Source organism: Eumetopias jubatus, unplaced genomic scaffold (assembly GCF_037043125.1).
Source record: "Eumetopias jubatus isolate StellerSeaLion01/CBP00866 unplaced genomic scaffold, mEumJub1_p1.0 scaffold_7, whole genome shotgun sequence".
NCBI classification, from domain to species: Eukaryota; Metazoa; Chordata; class Mammalia; order Carnivora; family Otariidae; genus Eumetopias; species Eumetopias jubatus.
Genome location: NW_028274813.1, coordinates 102,990,753 through 103,007,195, shown reverse-complemented (window position 1 = coordinate 103,007,195; position 16,443 = coordinate 102,990,753). Strand labels below are relative to the sequence as shown.

Genomic DNA, 16,443 nt, shown 5'->3' with positions numbered 1-16,443 from the left:
GGCACTGAGGGTCAATTCTCGGTCCCCACTGTGCCCTAGCATTTCCACCATGTTCCTTCCTGCTCTGCACCTCGGTTCCTTACTTAGAGGACCAGGGATTACACTCACCCATCACTGAAGTTTCTCATACTTGATGATTTCACTCTACCTCTGTGACTTTTGATGCCCATTAATTTTTATCTTCTTCAGTGATACATAACTATTCTACTGACTACTTCCCTAGAGAGAAATTTTTGGTATTTATGTCACGCCTCTTCCTTTTAGGAACGTCTAACTTGAGTCCCCTGAGCTAGGATAACAAGACTATCTAAAAGAATTGTATTTCTTTTCCAGAGACATCTGGAACTCTGTACCTCTTGGTACTTTAAAGAACGGGGGGATTCTGTCAGTTAACTGTGGGTACTTGGAGGGCGCACAAGGAAAGCAGGAGCGATACCATCAGGACTCCTCCTTCTGACAGTGCAAATCCCACCACAGGATAGGAAATGCCAGGCTAAGCTGGTCACAGATAGAAGATGTTATGTCATCAAGTTGAGAAAACGGACACCTCCCATCTTCTGATGCATGAACACACGGTGAGAAAAGAGTACGTGAAATTCGACAGGCCTGGGCTTACCCTGGTCCTGCCACGGAGGACTTCTGTGGCCTCAGGCTACTTACGAACATTTAGGGGCCTCAGTTCCCTCTTTGGCAAACTGGGGATGATGTGCTCAACAAGGTAAAGTCTGACACCCAGAGTGTGCACATCGTAATGGGCAACAGCGAACTTAATCCTGATTACCCTCACTCTAACACTTTGCAGTGCAGGAGGGGCACCCCAAATCGGCGGGTAATCTATGAACCCGTTCATGATGCTCTACTACATTTCTGTATAACGCAAGAACTCTTTGTGTGCAGGTGTAAATAAGGCACACTGAGAAGCCCAAAGGGGAGACACGGCGATCTGCAAGCAGAAATGGCCATTAGACGCAGACAAGGACCCCTGCCTGAGGGCTTGGGCAACGAACAAATGATAAAAGCACAATGGGGCGGTTAATGCCAAAATCCTATCCTGTCATCTTAAAGACAACACCTGATGCAAGCTCCAAAGCATAGACAATTTTAACAAATTCTGCCTCTGGTCTCCCCCAGTGACTGGGGGCAGACCAGAGCATGAGATGCTTGGAGGAAAGGGCCTGCAGTACCAGCTGGCTTACCTTGGCACACGCCACAAGCTGGGAGGTAGAGAGGGCACACTGGGTGGCCGCAGCAATCACCCTGTTCTGTAGCACTGTGTCTTCAGCTACTTGGGCAACATTCTTCGCCTTTAATACCAACATGGCAGCAGCATTGGCCACAGCTTTGGCCAAACTCATTAAAACATCCTAAGATGGGGAATAAAAAAATGGGCATTTATTTTTTTTAATCACCCTTTACAGCCTAGAAATAAAACATGGTGTCCACTTAAACACTTTATTAAAATTCCATTTGAACTTTTTCTTTCCAGTCCTTCATAAGCATATTCTTTCCACTTATTTTTCTGAAATGTCAACTCATCCTTAAACGTAATTAAAGAGACTCGTGTCCTCATGACATAGTCTCCTATACATTAAGTAGCATAAGGTCTAAATCTAAAATAGGGTAATTTCAGGGGAGGGTTTTTATTTTAACCACTGATTCACATTCATGTACTTCTCTAACCCCGAGAGTCTTGATTAAGTCTCTTGAATATGTGGTCGATGCAGTAGCTCAAGAAAAGCTGGAAATGTATCCAGATGCCATAAATACAACATGCTGTAGGAAGGATAGAATTCATGGCCTCCAAGTCATCATGTCTCACTGTCACTTGAAAATTTATCATTTGGATTTCCGTTTTGCACAAGGATCCAAGGTACCATCAGAAATTCAGGTCACATCTCTGCCTCCAGAGGGCAATGTTGGTCATGCACAGACAATACCTATAGCTCAAGAGCCAAGGAGTGCTCTGAAGATAAGTTATTTTCAGTGTTCTGTAGTCTTCTGGATAGGGATTAAATTATTACGAGAAGTGGAAAGGGAGCCTACATAAATAAACTAGCTACGTGCTACAATCTCACTGAAGATGCAAGGAGCTCTGAGCCTTTATAGATCAGTTTATGCTTTGACTCAACAAAAAGGCATTCTGTCTGCAGGATGGAGAATCCTTTGATTTAGTCCACCAGATTTGTCACCCGTCTGGGTGACCTGAAGAATAACCACTGTTAACATTTAATTTGTTTCTTTGCTTTTGGTATTGAAGGTAGTTTATTTGGTTTGGAAATGCCTTCCCAAACACATCCCAAACATATGAGCCATTTTTATTTTGAACAAACATGTCAAGGCCTTCTCCCAGAGGAAATGTGGTCAGAAGTCTTTATTAATTCATCAGATAATGAAAAGCACTTTTGATTCTGAATGCAAAGGGCACCCACAGAGTCTTTACAAGAAGACATTTTATGAGATGATATATTAGAGAGAGTGTTCAGCCTGCACAGTGTTACACAGAGCAGAAACTATATGCTATCCAGGCAAATCAGAAACCCATAAACCTACCACGTAAGCCAATTATAAAATAGACAAAAACCAAGCAGTCTTAAAGGAACAGTTTAGTCCAGTCTTTCTTTTAGGTCTCTGATGTTTATTAGATGTCCAAGGAAAAAGCAAAGTCTGAGGTTCCAAACGTTGAAGATGCCTTTAGGATCTGAATGGCACTTGTATGCCACGTAACTTTTAGAAATTGCTCCCAACACGGCCTGTGAAGTTACAGTTTTTTTTTTTTTTTAAGATTTTATTTATTTATTTGACAGAGAGAGACACAGTGAGAGAGGGAACACAAGCAGGGGGAGTGGGAGAGGGAGAAGCAGGCTTCTCTCCGAGCAGGGAGCCCGATGTGGGGGCTCGATCCCAGGACCCTGGGATCATGACCCGAGCCGAAGGCAGACGCTTAATGACTGAGCCACCCAGGCGCCCCTGAAGTTACAGTTCTTGAACACCTATCTCGATGCTCAGCAAACACTCAACTTGAATGTCACAAATTATTTACAAGATTTTTAAAAATATCTTTCCAAAGTGGGTCACAGTATTCTTTCACTTGATATGGATTTGTCTTTTCACAGAGGGACTAAGATTTTGTCATGTAGACTCATGATTGTTCTAAAGGGCTTTGTTAGACTCATTTAAAGAAATCCTATTCCTCCTATTAATTTTGTCCAAAAGAAATACAGTTGGAAAAAGAACGTGATGCTATAGCCACAGTTGCTGACAAGGCCTTTGTCAAACCTTTCAACAAGACCACTATTATGTAGCCCATGTAAAATAAATCTTTGTTAACTCTGGGAACATGCAGTACACTGAGAACCCAGGAAAAGCTCTGAGATAAGATCTCAAGAATCAGAAAAATAGAGCATAAGAAATCCAATGTCAGTAAGCCAGGGTCTACTCATAACTGGAGGAGGTTGCAGGATCACCTTACCGCACTGATGTTTGCCCAGAGATCTTAAAGAAATGGAAAGCATTCAAGTCAGGCCTTTCCCTGACACAGAAGCCTCTTCAGGACCCTACCGCAAACCTGAGCCTGCTTTCCTAGCATGTCTGAATACAAACAACAGGAAGCAGAGGTTGCATTTTTATGTGATGATAACGGTCTGTCAAAGAGAGAAAGAAAAGAAAACGTCTTCAGCAAGCCAAGGTGCATGCAGAGTCTTCAGGAAGACCTGTGACTTTCTTCTCCGCCGTTCAAAACACTCTGGGGAAAGGGGTCATATTTTTGAGGAAAGTCAGTTGACCACTTCATGTTAATGAAGCCTAGTAAACCAACAGCTGACTGTCATATTTACCCAATTCCTAAGCAGGTGCCTGCCTACAAAGAGTTACCTGCTCTAATACAAAAAGCAAGAGCCAATACAAGGGCAGTTTGGGGATCTGGCTCAGGGGAAGTCAGGATAGGGTCACAGTTAGCTAGAATTTAGTGGGATATGGTTATGTGGTCTGCCGTCAATTCTCTTTGAAATGAAATTATTACCGGCCATCCCAGCATAGAAATAGTTTCCAGGAATATTGCTACCCACCACCACCCGCCCCGCTCCCCCCATCATGGGGCTCACCCTCCATCATGACATGAATGTTCAAGCGCTGACAGTCTTAATGCATTACAGGACACGAAGGAGTCCTCTGGCTCCAGCACCACACGTGTGTGGTAATTAGAGGAGAAACAAAACTCATCTATGGATGCAATTTCCGTGTATCACAACATGTACGACCATGTTGTAGCATAACTGATGCATCTTGTGTAGATGGAGTTTGGTAGTTCCAGAGAAAACAGCATACAAAACTGCTACTCATGAAGAAAGAAACTTGAATTCTACAGCAAAGTTGAATGATCTTTTTATTCTGAATGCTACAGAATTCCCCACTGGTCAGCCTGACATAGGATCTGGAAAAGGGCATCTTCCAGAGAACCTGGCCTTGAACGGTAAGTTGAATTAGAATGTAGTTATATACTACTTAAAATTAGGTCTTATGAGAAGGAGAAAGGCATGAAGGGCATCTGCCCACAAGGATGTGAGAAGACAAGCTCAGTGTAGCCTGGAGCTCCCCTCATCTGTGGCAGCTGGGAACGGAGGCAGACAAGCTGAGCTCCTATTTGAGCTGGCAGCACATCAAACCAGCTGAAAGCAGGGGCTACAACTGTGAGCAGAGGACAAACAGCACATATCCTTGGTACTGAACAAGGAGGGTAACAGAAAGAAAAAAAGTCCCTACCACGCTGATTTTGGATATGACACAGACAACAGACCCACCTCTGAGTACAAAGGAGAGCCTATGCTGTCTGTGAGTGCAGTGTACGGGAGCGCACGTTTCCTCTTTTATGCGGACTCCAGAATAATGCAGTTAAAAACCGCCCCCAGAAGACAAAACAAGACTGCCCATGAGTCGATAATTATAGAGACTGGATGGTAGACACAGGGAGTTCATGGCATTATTTCCTCTGCTTCTGTGTTTAATGAATGTCCAGCATACTGACCAGTGAGAATAGCTAAATAAGCGCTTTACAAGAATGATGCATGATATGAAGGGAAGTGAGTTTTTTAGTTGAAAATTTAAAAAAAAAATTAACAAAGCCCTCCCCCACCCCAAGAAAATCCACCTCATTTTTATTCTTGACAGCCCAGTGAAGACTTGGTTCTTCATACTTTCTCCCTGTTTGGGTCTAGACCATCACTTAGACTCCTTTTCAAAATTAGGGGCGGCAAATATCTTACCTGGAATCGCTCATCAGTCTCATTCTCTCCGATCTGCCTCAGAAGATCTCCACTGGCTTGTCCAATGCTTCCAGCAGCAGTCAAAACTGTCTGTCGAGGCTAGAAAAACACACGTTGGTTGGAAAGAAAATGCATTTCCTCCACAGTGTCATCAGACAGCAGGGCAGCAAAAGGAATCCTGAGGGACTGGCCTCCTCCTACACCTAGATGAGAGTCTATCTGCTAGATGGGAGACTTAAATACCCTGGCAAAATCTGTGCAAGGAAATGCCTGATGTCTCATGAACCAGTCATAGGTAGATCGATTGGAAATGTTCAATCAATGAGTCTTGCTCAGCTGGTAGGAAGGTGATACGCACTTTATGGAAATTAGGGCACAAACTTGTATCCCCTTCAAATGTGTATTGACTGTGTGTGTTTCTGAGGTTAAATCGAATCAAGTACCCTGGGGTGAGGGGACAGGGAGGTTTCCTACTAACAGCACAACCAGTCCCAAAAGTTGAACCATAGATTCTGTACCCAGTTCACCAACTCCAAACCCCACAGTATGGTAACATGCCCCATCAGGATGGAAGGAACAGCTTCAGAGCAGGAGCCCTGTAGTACTCAAGGCTGCACCTGCCTCATCAGAACCTGAGTGACCGCGTGCCCCAAGAGCTCACCTCTCCAGAAGTAGGCTGCACAGCTTTCAGCAAGTCCGACACTGCCCCCGCGAGGGTCCTTGCAGCTCTGAGCAAGTCCTCCCCACTGCCCACCTCATCGTCCATCAGAGCCGCCAAGAGCTTCACGCCCTTGGACATCTCCGTCAGGTTGGAAGAAATGGTGGTGATTGCACATCCCACTGCTGTGTAGTCGGTGTCTGCAGGGTCACCTGGGACAGAGAAGGGCCGTCACCGTCACAGGAGGGTGGTGAAGGGTTAGGAGAGCCCAGATGGGTGATGGCATCAGCCATCACTCTGCAGGTCGAACACAAAGCTGCACGCACACAGGGTGACACCAGGCTCCCTGTCTCCAAGGTGCTGCTTCTCCCGAGTCCTTTTGCCCTGAGGCCTCCTACGCTGAAATACTGAGCATGAACCCCTATACAGTTCCAAAGGAAGTCTTGGCATCCCATGGCCCTTTCCGTTAGGCCCCTGTCAGCAGCTGAGGCACTGAAATGCTGCACAGAGAAGCCGAGACATTTGTGGGCTCTCACCTGACAGCGCAATGTAGGCGTCCTGCTGGGCCATGAGAGGACTGTGGGACAAGACGGACGGGGGCCCGCGTGATGGATCTATTCCTCCAAAACCCATTTGAGACTATAAGCTCCCAGAAGGGAGAAACCAGCTCCCATACACTTCGAAGTTCGTCCAGCAGACCGGTGAACAATGAGCAGAGCTACGTAAGGGCTTGCTGAAGGATGCATGATATCGACGGAAAGGAATGAGATGTTCCCCACTGTTCTCCTGGGTCGGTGTGAAAAAGTGCCTGGAGCACTCAGAGTGCCTAAAAATAGACTAGCCTCTCCTCCCATGAAAATCTGTTGTTTCAATCAAAGAATAGGAATCGTTTCTAAAGCAAAACCACAACAGCGCACAAGGCCCTCAGAGACTCACCAGCAGTGAGGTTAACTACTGAAGCTGTTCCAGCTGTGATCGCATCGACCTGAGAGTGGATTTCGTGTTTGGACTCGTCGACTTTATTCTGAACCCACACCCGTGACGCCTGCAAAACCAGACAAGGGCACAACACAGTCAGTGCATGGGACTGCCTGGGACACCAGAGACATCGTGCCATAAAATGAGACCAGCATTTTTGTCTGTACTCTTGTTCCTGGGCCGGCACCAACGAGGCCCTCAAGTCATCTTTTTTTTTTTTTTTTAAAGATTTTATTTATTTATTTGAGAGAGAGAGAATGAGAGATAGAGAGCACAAGAGGGAAGAGGGTCAGAGGGAGAAGCAGACTCCCTGCGGAGCAGGGAGCCCGATGTGGGACTCGATCCCGGGACTCCAAGATCATGACCTGAGCCGAAGGCAGTCGCTTAACCAACTGAGCCACCCAGGCGCCCGCCCTCAAGTCATCTTAAGTAAAGTCATTAACAGGCCCCTGGCTCATTCACTGGTGCTAAAATGGCATGTAAGTCCTCCATGCTTCCTCCATAGTTTTTTCTTGAGCTTTTAGGATCTTAAGAAGAGTTCTACATGGCTTTATTTAGGTAAATTTAATAAAAAATGAGAATTGATGTCTCATAATAATACTGCACACCAGCACCAACAACTGTTGCTAATTTCCACCTTGTTTTTTGGAGAGGTTAGAATTAGGGTATTGCAGCTCACGAGTGTTCTCTGTCGGCATAAAGACTGTTTTCTGTTAACATGAATGTGGTGTAGATGTGGCACCTTTCTGGGAAGGACTGGGGGGGTTGGGTCAAGACCTCTGTTCTAGATCCAGCTCTACCACTGACAAGTGACATGACCTCGAGCAAATTACCTCTAGGTCCTGTGCCTTACATTTCTTCTACTGTAGGAATTCAATGGTCTTTAAAAAAACCTTTCGAGATCTTATACTTTATGGTCACTGGACCCTATAAATAGCAATTCTCTATTCCCTGGCATTTCTGGACTTAGCCAATAAGTGATCACTGACATTCATAATGATACCCCTGTGGTAATAGACGATGCTGATTTGCTTCCCAAAACATCCCCAAAATATTCATTGAGATTTAGGATGTGTCTAGCACTAATAATATTTTTTGTATACCAAAACTTTAAAAATTGGTGAAGCAGGACTGTTAAGTCCAAATATGTTAAAACCATCTCACAGTAGTGCTGGATATGGGAGGGTGTCTGCCTTCTGTATTTTCACTCTGAAGCTCCCCCATGAAGACTGTTTAATGATTTCAGGTACTTGGGATACAAAGCACTGAGTATAGCAGCAGCTGCAGGTGGGCAAGCACGCCAATGAAAATCAGCATTCAGGAAGGCCTTGGAGGACAGTTATCCTGGTGGGGCAAGATGAGGCTACACATTGCATCTTGGCCCTGGCCTGGGATGGCCCTGTCAATCCTAATGGAGGGGTTTTCAGTCCTGATTGCCCATTAGAACCATCTGGGGAGATGAAACAAGCAGGCCCCACCCTCAATGACAGGGATTTACTTGGCCTGAGCTGGGCCTCAGGCTTGGTTCTTTAAGCTCCACAGGTAATTCTCACATGCAAAGCAGGGCTGAGAACGACAGTGCCAGCCTGTGCTTCACCAACTTTAATATGCACACCAAATAGATTCTGATTCAGAAGGCTGGGGTACGGCCTAAAATTCCACACCTCTCAAGAGATCTTATACATTGCCAATGCTGCTGGCCCATGGGCCACAGTCTGAGCAGGAAGGGGCTAGATAATCTCATGCAGCCACAGCTATAGAAAGGCAGCTAATTACCCCGCCCTGCTGAAGAGCTGAACAGTAATGCAGTGGTTCTCAAAGCATGGTCTCGAGACAGCAGCAGAGCACCCGAGGACTTGTGGCAAATGCAAAATCTCAGGCCCTACCCCAGACCTACTGAGTCAGAAAAAAGGGGATGGAGCCCAGCAATCTGTTTTAACAAGCCTTCCAGGTGACTGATGCATGCTAACGTTTGAGAAGCACTGATAATAACAGCTAATACTTGTTGAGCTCTCACTATGCGTTAGGTAGTGTGCTAAGAACTCTGCACACAACTGGATTACCATGTCTTCCTAAGGACCCCGTGCATGCATGACAAAGTGGAAGCTTAGAGACAGTAAGTTGCCCGGATTCACACAGACACTAGCTTGGAACCCAGATCATGTGACTCCAGCGTCCAAGTTCTTGGCCCTTGAGAGGTATTGCCAATACCCAGTAGCACCCCATGATTCTCTTCCGGTGGGTACCCCCTCCTACAAAGACGTAATACATTGGGGGGAAAATACCCATGAGTTTCCACTTCCCAAAGATTCACCCAGCTGAATGCAGACAGAATGCAAAGCCCTGCTCTGTGCCAGGCAGACACGCTGAATGATAACCATGAACGATATTTACCATATCCTGGCCGAGGGGTGGCAGTGAATCCAGCTCGCTGAGGTCGTCCTGGGCCTGCTGGACAGCGTGCATGCTTGTGTTGATGGTCCCCATGAGGGCCTGCTGGGCCGAGGTCTGCAAAGGCAGATGACCACAAGGCAGTTATAACCTCTCTCCTGGGACTGACACCACCCTCTACATGAAACTCCAGGCTCAAAACAGAGTGGCCCACGGTGTGTCTCAACAACCCCAAGCACCTCCCATTTCAAGCAGGGGGCTGGGAGTAGAGATTGTTATTAATAGAATGCTCAATATGCATGTATGCAATAGAGAGGTTACGATCAGGAGAGTGTGGAGAGCTTAATTAGCTGACAAGAAGACTCAGAAAGAGTCCTTGCAGGGAGGCTACTTTACTCTTTGAGTACTGAGAACAAAAGATCTCATGCATAGGAAACGTATTATACCCCAGAAGTGTGCTTAGTAAGTACGAAAGGATTCCACCTAAACCTACAGTCAACATGCTTCTTCAGAGTCAAATTACTTCTGAGCTTTGAGGCTTTTCAGCTTTTATAAAGTTCTTCCCAAGCAGCACATGATTCCTGAGCAGGCAGACCAGCGGTGGGAAGAAGAAACGATCTGCTCAGGGGAAAGTGTGAATCACTATAGAACAGGGTCTATTTCTAAGACCCGCCGAGGGGTATCCTGGGCTAATTAATTAGCAGCTTGATGCTATTAAGACAGGGAAGCAGGGCTCTACACTCTGTATCACCAGTCACGTGGAGAGGTCACGGTTGCTCTCCAGCCCCCGAGGACACCTGTGATCCTACACAGGGAGTCACAAGACACCCCATTTAAAGAGAGCACTGGGGAGCCAGGCACTGGGACCACGCAGCTGAAGAGCCGTGGCTCAGATGGGAACGGGTGAGAATGTGATGATGCACACAAGCTCTCCCCAGGGCTGGTGTCTCTCCCTGCACATCAGAAGCAGCATACTGACACCCCAGGCCAGTGTGGGGGAAGCCTCACCAGCGGGGGCATGTGCCCTCGGTGCATCTGCCCAACCATGACCTGCTGCTGTGGTGAGGGCATGCTGCCCACGTTGAAGGTCTCGGGCCCGCTGGAGCCTGAGCGCATCACGGCGGGCAGTGCCACAGAGCCGTGCTCCACCTTCCCAGTCCGATTGAACTGCTGCTGCAAGATGGTAGACCTGCAGGGGACAGGGGTTGGTCACTGCGGGGTGGCCACTCACATACAGTGTAATGATAAGATACCACAGGTGTTACAGTTGTTTGCTGCGTTATGCTGTGGAGGCCAATTCAAAAGAGGCATAAACAGAACAGTGAATGAAGTAGCACTAAAATACTCAGAAGAACCCTGAGATGAATCTTTTCTTTTTTTTTAAGATTTTATTTATTTGACAGAGAGAGAGACAGCGAGAGAGGGAACACAAGCAGGTAGAGTGGGAGAGGGAGAAGCAAGCTTCCTGTGGAGCGGGGAGCCCGATGCAGGGGCTCGATCCCAGGACCCTGGGACCATGATCTGGGCCGAAGGCAGACGCTTAACGACTGAGCCACCCAGGTGCCCCGAGATGAATCTTTTTATAGTTATTAAGATAAATAACCATTCCCAGTTGGTTCATGATATTACACAATTAGCTTTGCTTAAGGACACCCCCCCCGCCCCCATCACCACCATTGTTATGTTTCTGTAACAATGATGTTCCAAGTGTAAGTAAAAGTTTTGGAAACATTGATGTATTAGCTGGTAAATTCCACCTGAAATAGCATTCATTCAACAAATATCTACTGTGGGCCAGGTTCTATTCTAGGCAGTGGGGACAGAGGTCATTTAGCCTTGGACTGAAAGGAGAAGTGTAGAAAGGAACTAAAAGAGAATCTCCCACAGCTTAGCTCTCTTCCCCCAGGTCCAAGGCCACTGACCACAGAGGGCACTTAAACACCTCTGGAGCCTTGGTGATTGGACAGACTTTGGCACCTCCTCCAGATGAATAAAAAAAAAAAAACCTAGGAAGATTCCTAGGACATCTAGTAAAAAAAAATATCAAATTTTTACTTCTGATATATTCTTAGAATGAGTGGTAAGGACTTTGAGCATATGAAGGTGGACTATCTGGCAGGAGCCCAGAGGACAGACCCCATACAGGGAGAGTCTGGGGGAGAGAGACAGGTGTAGGGTGTGTGTGTGTGTGTGTGTGTGTGTGTGTGTGTGTGTGTGTGTGTGTGTGTGTGTGGAGAGAGGTGTAGGGGTGTGTGTGTGTGTGTGTGTGCAGAGAGACAGATGTAGGGTGTGTGTGTGTGCAGAGAGACAGATGTAGGGTGGGTGTGTGTGTGTGTGTGTGTGTGTGTGTGGAGAGACAGGTGTAGGGTGTGTGTGTGTGTGTGTGTGTGTGCAGAGAGACAGATGTAGGGTGTGTGTGTGTGTGTGTGTGTGTGTGTGTGTGTGTGTGTGTGTGTGGAGAGATAGGTGTAGGGTGTGTGTGTGTGCGTGTGTGTGTGTGTGTAGATTTGGTGAGCAGCTGCATTAAGGGACCAGGCCTCTGTCCCAGCGTTCTCCAACCACCACAGATCATTCCCTACTGCCCAAGGCAAAGCTCATGAGCCATGCCAGGATACCAGACAGCGGGCATCTACGGAGGAACAGTAATAATGTCTGTGAGGGGTTGGCACTAGGAAGGGTGGATGTGGGGGCTCCAGGAGGAAGTCAGCTGCATCCTGTGATCTCAGCCGATGTCTAAAGCAGGGAGAAGTGGCAGGTCTTGTGATGGGAACCAACCTGGACCATTCTTTCTGCTTGCCTTGATTAGACCCCACCATGATGCCCCAGGCAGTGGGAAGGGGCAGGGGCTTCAGTGGTAAAAGGCAGTAAAGAGCTTCAGTGCTCTGGGCTCAGACACTTATTCAACTGCTCTTAGAAGGACAAGTGCAGCCGAGTCCTCTGAGGGGAACAATTCACCCCTGCCAGAAAGCACTAGCTTACTGATTTCCAGCTAATGATCATTAATAATTCCAAGGACTTAAGGTGCTCTTCAAGAGGGTACCACGTACGTGAAACGCATCATACCATCAGGTTTGGTTCCAAATTGTGTACTAAAATAGGGGACAAATGGAAAAGCACCTTCAAGGTGATTATGAAGCAAATCAGGACAAAGTGATAGAGTATGGAAATGTTCCAGAAGCAATTACTATGACTTAGCAAGTTCAATACGCTTGAATCTGCTAGAACTTTCTGGCAGTGTACTATAAGAAACATCACAAGATATGAACTGACTCCTGGCTCTGCCTCTTGTGTGCATCTGAAGTGACTTTCAGAGCTTTGGCTTCCTCAGTCACGAACAGGCGGTAACATCTGGTCTACCTCTTACATCGGGGGTTGTTATTGGGGTGAAATGAGACAGCATGCTAGACATACACAGTCAAATGTAGGCAAGAAACTTATTATCACAATGTTCTACATAACATAAGGGAAGCAGCTGCTCAGATTTTCCCAAAGTACCACCTATTAGATGTTAATTTAAAAATTTTAAAATCTGTTTCCTTACCTATAAAATGGGGTTAACTTGAGACTGTTCTGAATTGAAAATGATGATGAAAATGTTAAGAACAGTAAATATTTATGATGTGCCAGGCATTGCTTTATGTGCTTTATTAAAAATTCAATCATCAAAATAAAGCATATAGGTGGTACTATCATTATTCTCATTTTATAGTTGAGATGAAGGGGCAGAGGAAATGTGCAATAACTCCAAGGCCACACACTAAAAAAGAGACCCAAGGGGTGCCTGGGTGGTTCAGTCGGTTAAGCATCTGGCTCTTGATTTCAGCTCAGGTCATGATCTCAGGGTTGTGAGAACGAGCCCCACCGTCGGGTTCTGCGCTGGGTGTGGAGCTTGCTTGAGATTCTCTCCCTCTTCTTCTGCAACTCCCCCCACCCCCCACTCTCTTAAAAAAAATAAATAAATAAAAAGAGACAGACTCGAGATCTGAACCCAGCAAGTCTGGATCTGGAGTCCATGTTTTAACCACTTCCCTCTACTGCCTCATGACACATGTTCTATAAACAATAACTCCTCCACTGTCACAGAATTGAACAGAAACCCACTCTCCAGCCTTTGATGAAAATGACACACATTAGGAAATTTAAATGAGCAACTGCAGAACAGGATTCATGAATACTCAGTGTGTCTAAAGATGGAGTTACATTTTGTTCTGTGTCTCCCTGAAATCCACAGCCTCTTACCCCCACAAGAATACACTCAACCCTGATAATGATGGTCTGGAAACCATCTTTCGAGAAGCAAGACTCATTTATATAATGCACTGCTGTCTCCCCTTCTGACGGACTTCAGGGCAACAGACCCCAGAGTAGGCACAAGGAAACCTGCCCATTTAGTGAGAAGGCGGGTTCTCCGGGGCTCTTAAAAATACTTACTTTTTCGGGGAAACGGACTCTTCCAGCATAGTCGACTCCTCATCCCCCTCTAATCCAAATCTGTCTTTACTTTGTTTCTGAGGTAAAACGAAACAAAAAGGAAACTCAGCAGGTCTTGATGCAAGAACCTGTTAAGATACCTTTTAAAAGGAGCTACAGAAGCAAAAATGTTGAGGTTTACTCAAAATTCTTTGTATTGGAGTAGGTGATGGGTGAACAAAAACAAAAGTAACAGTATAAAATAAATACATGGTTTAACACAATATGGAAATATGCCTTCTGTGCTTATTACTGCATCGACTGAATTTCATTCAGTTAAAATCAAGACACAGATACTGATGTTCTAGTTGAACTTGGTTATTTCAGTGGGCTGTATCTTGAAGTCTTTGGCAGGCTGTATACCACTATGGTATATAACCACACTAAATTTGGTAGGAATTTGGTAAAACTTCATGAAATTTGGTAATTTGGTAAAAATTCATGAGGAACACCTGGGTGGCTCAGTCAGCTGACCATGTGACTCTTGATCTCAGCTCAGGTCTTGGTCTTGGGGTCATGAGTTTAGGCCCCAGAGTAGGCTCCACACTGGGCATGGAGCCTACTTTAAAAAAAATTCATGAAAAATATGAAGAGCATTTTCAGACCCTCAACCTAGGTTTCTAAAGAGGTTGGAAAGCATAACAGAACTATCTAGAGAGAACTATCTACAGAGGAATGGTTAGCTAGTCTCATTCATTAGCTAAGTGAAGCACTACTGCTCATTAATTACCTGGCAGGAATAATATAAATATGAACTGCAGCTAAAATGAAATTCTTGTAGGATCTTGAGGTTAAAGACTGCACACTCAAGCAATCTTAATGTTAAGATTAAATTAGTGAATCAAGCACTTCAAATTACGGTGGTTTTGTGGTGGTGTTGTTGTTTTTTTTCCAGGCAGCAGCATCATCTAAGTCAGCGTTTTAAAAAAGGCAGCTTTTCCAATTTGCGTCAGTATGAAATACCTTTTTGAGGATGATGTCAATGTAGCCTGCAATCAGCTGGGATATCTGCTCTCCTTCAGTGGTTTGGACTGAATAGTAGCTTTCCTGATACTCCCCAAAATCCTGAAAAAACAGCATTAGAAGAAATATAACTACATCACGTATCTACAGTTTTAAAGGTAAAGAGGCCTAGTCCTGGAACAAAATGGCATAGACTCACTTTTCCCTTCTCTTCCCCTTTAAACACAATTGAATACCCTAAAATTTAGTAAAAGGGCTCTGAAAGCTGGAAAGGTAGATTGACTATGGAGCACAGTACTTGAGAAAACACACTCTGGTGAATTCTTGGGTTTTCCTTTATATCCGATTACTCCCAGGTGGGTGCCTGAAACCCAGAATCTCCAAAAGGCAGGATTTCAAAAGCCTGTCCTTTTTTGCCAAAGGACCAGGAGAGGAGAAGCCCAATGGAGATCTATCTTGGAGCCTCAAACCACCTCCACAACCTGGGCTGGTGCTCACCACCAGTACCTGCAGAGCAGTGAAAGCCCAGGCCATCCCAGCCCTGGCTCCACAACCCAGACAGGCCGGTGGTCTTGTTCTTTTGCAACAGTGGTCATGTGAAGCCTATGTCTTCCTGACCTCCACCCAATGGCATAAACAAAGACAGGCCTGGTAGCTTCTGCCTATCCCCAAAAGGTCAATAGCAGGTGGTCAAGGGAATGCCTTCACAAACAGCACCATCAAGTTTGGAGTGAGAACCCTGGCAGTGTCAAAACAATCCAGAACAGCACTGAAAAGCCCACAAAAGGAGACCAGAAAGCTACACTAAATCTAAACAAGATGACTGTCTGATAAAACAGAAGATTTAAGTAAGAGCAAGAGTCTCCTAACTAAATAACCATAATGTCTAGATACAATTTTAAAAAGTCACTACTCATACCAAGAGCCAAACAACTATGATATGAATAAGAAAAGATAATCAACTGATGCCAATACTGAAATGAATCAGATATTGGAATTACCTGATAAAGATTTAAAGCAGCCATCATAAAATATGTTTCATCAATTACAAATTCTCCCAAAACAAGTAGGTTTCAACAGAGAAATAAGTCAGAAGAAGGAATCATACACCAACTATAATAAGGAAAAATGTAACAACCAAAATTTTAAAAGCTCACATGATAAAGTAGTGTGAAGATGACAGAGCACAAAATCAGTAGACTTGAAAACAGATTAACAGAATTTAGTCAATCTCAACAGTTGAAAGAACACAGACTCAACAAAAGACAAAAAACAAACAAAAAACCCATAAACCAGACCTTCAGGGATCTTTGGGACAATAAAAGATGCAATATTCGTATCATCAGAATCCCACAGTGGGAGAAAGTGGGACAAAAAAAAGTATTCAAGGAGCACCTGGGTGGTGTCCAACTCTTGATTTCAGCTCAGGTCATGGTCTTGGGTTTGTGAGCTCTAGCCCCATGCCGGGCTCTGTACTCAGTGGGGAGTCTGTTTGAGATTCTCTCTCTTCCCTTCACCCCCTGCCCTTCCCCCCCCACCTGCTCACAAGCTCTCTCAAATAAATACATCTTAAAAAAAAAAAAGTATTCAAAGAAACAATGGCTGAAAATATCCCAGATTAAAGACATACACCTACAAACTCAAGAAGCTGAGCATTATCCAAATACAATGAATCCTGAGAAATCCACACCAAGAACTTTAGAAAGTGACATACTGTCTACAAAT

The 16,443-nt window shown here is 45.2% G+C and overlaps 1 protein-coding gene across 1 annotated transcript in view; it reads right to left on the bottom strand.

Moving 5' to 3' along the window:
* TLN2 (talin 2) overlaps positions 1-16,443 on the bottom strand; it is a 203,228-nt gene that overhangs the window by 142,983 nt on the left and 43,802 nt on the right. The window contains exons 10-17 of the mRNA XM_028100406.2: positions 14,719-14,820; positions 13,717-13,793; positions 10,294-10,474; positions 9,289-9,402; positions 6,853-6,961; positions 5,920-6,128; positions 5,259-5,357; positions 1,197-1,364 (exon numbers count right to left, since the gene is read on the bottom strand). Of these exons, the coding sequence (XP_027956207.1) occupies positions 1,197-1,364; positions 5,259-5,357; positions 5,920-6,128; positions 6,853-6,961; positions 9,289-9,402; positions 10,294-10,474; positions 13,717-13,793; positions 14,719-14,820 (1,059 nt within the window). The remainder of the gene's footprint in view (positions 1-1,196; positions 1,365-5,258; positions 5,358-5,919; positions 6,129-6,852; positions 6,962-9,288; positions 9,403-10,293; positions 10,475-13,716; positions 13,794-14,718; positions 14,821-16,443) is intronic.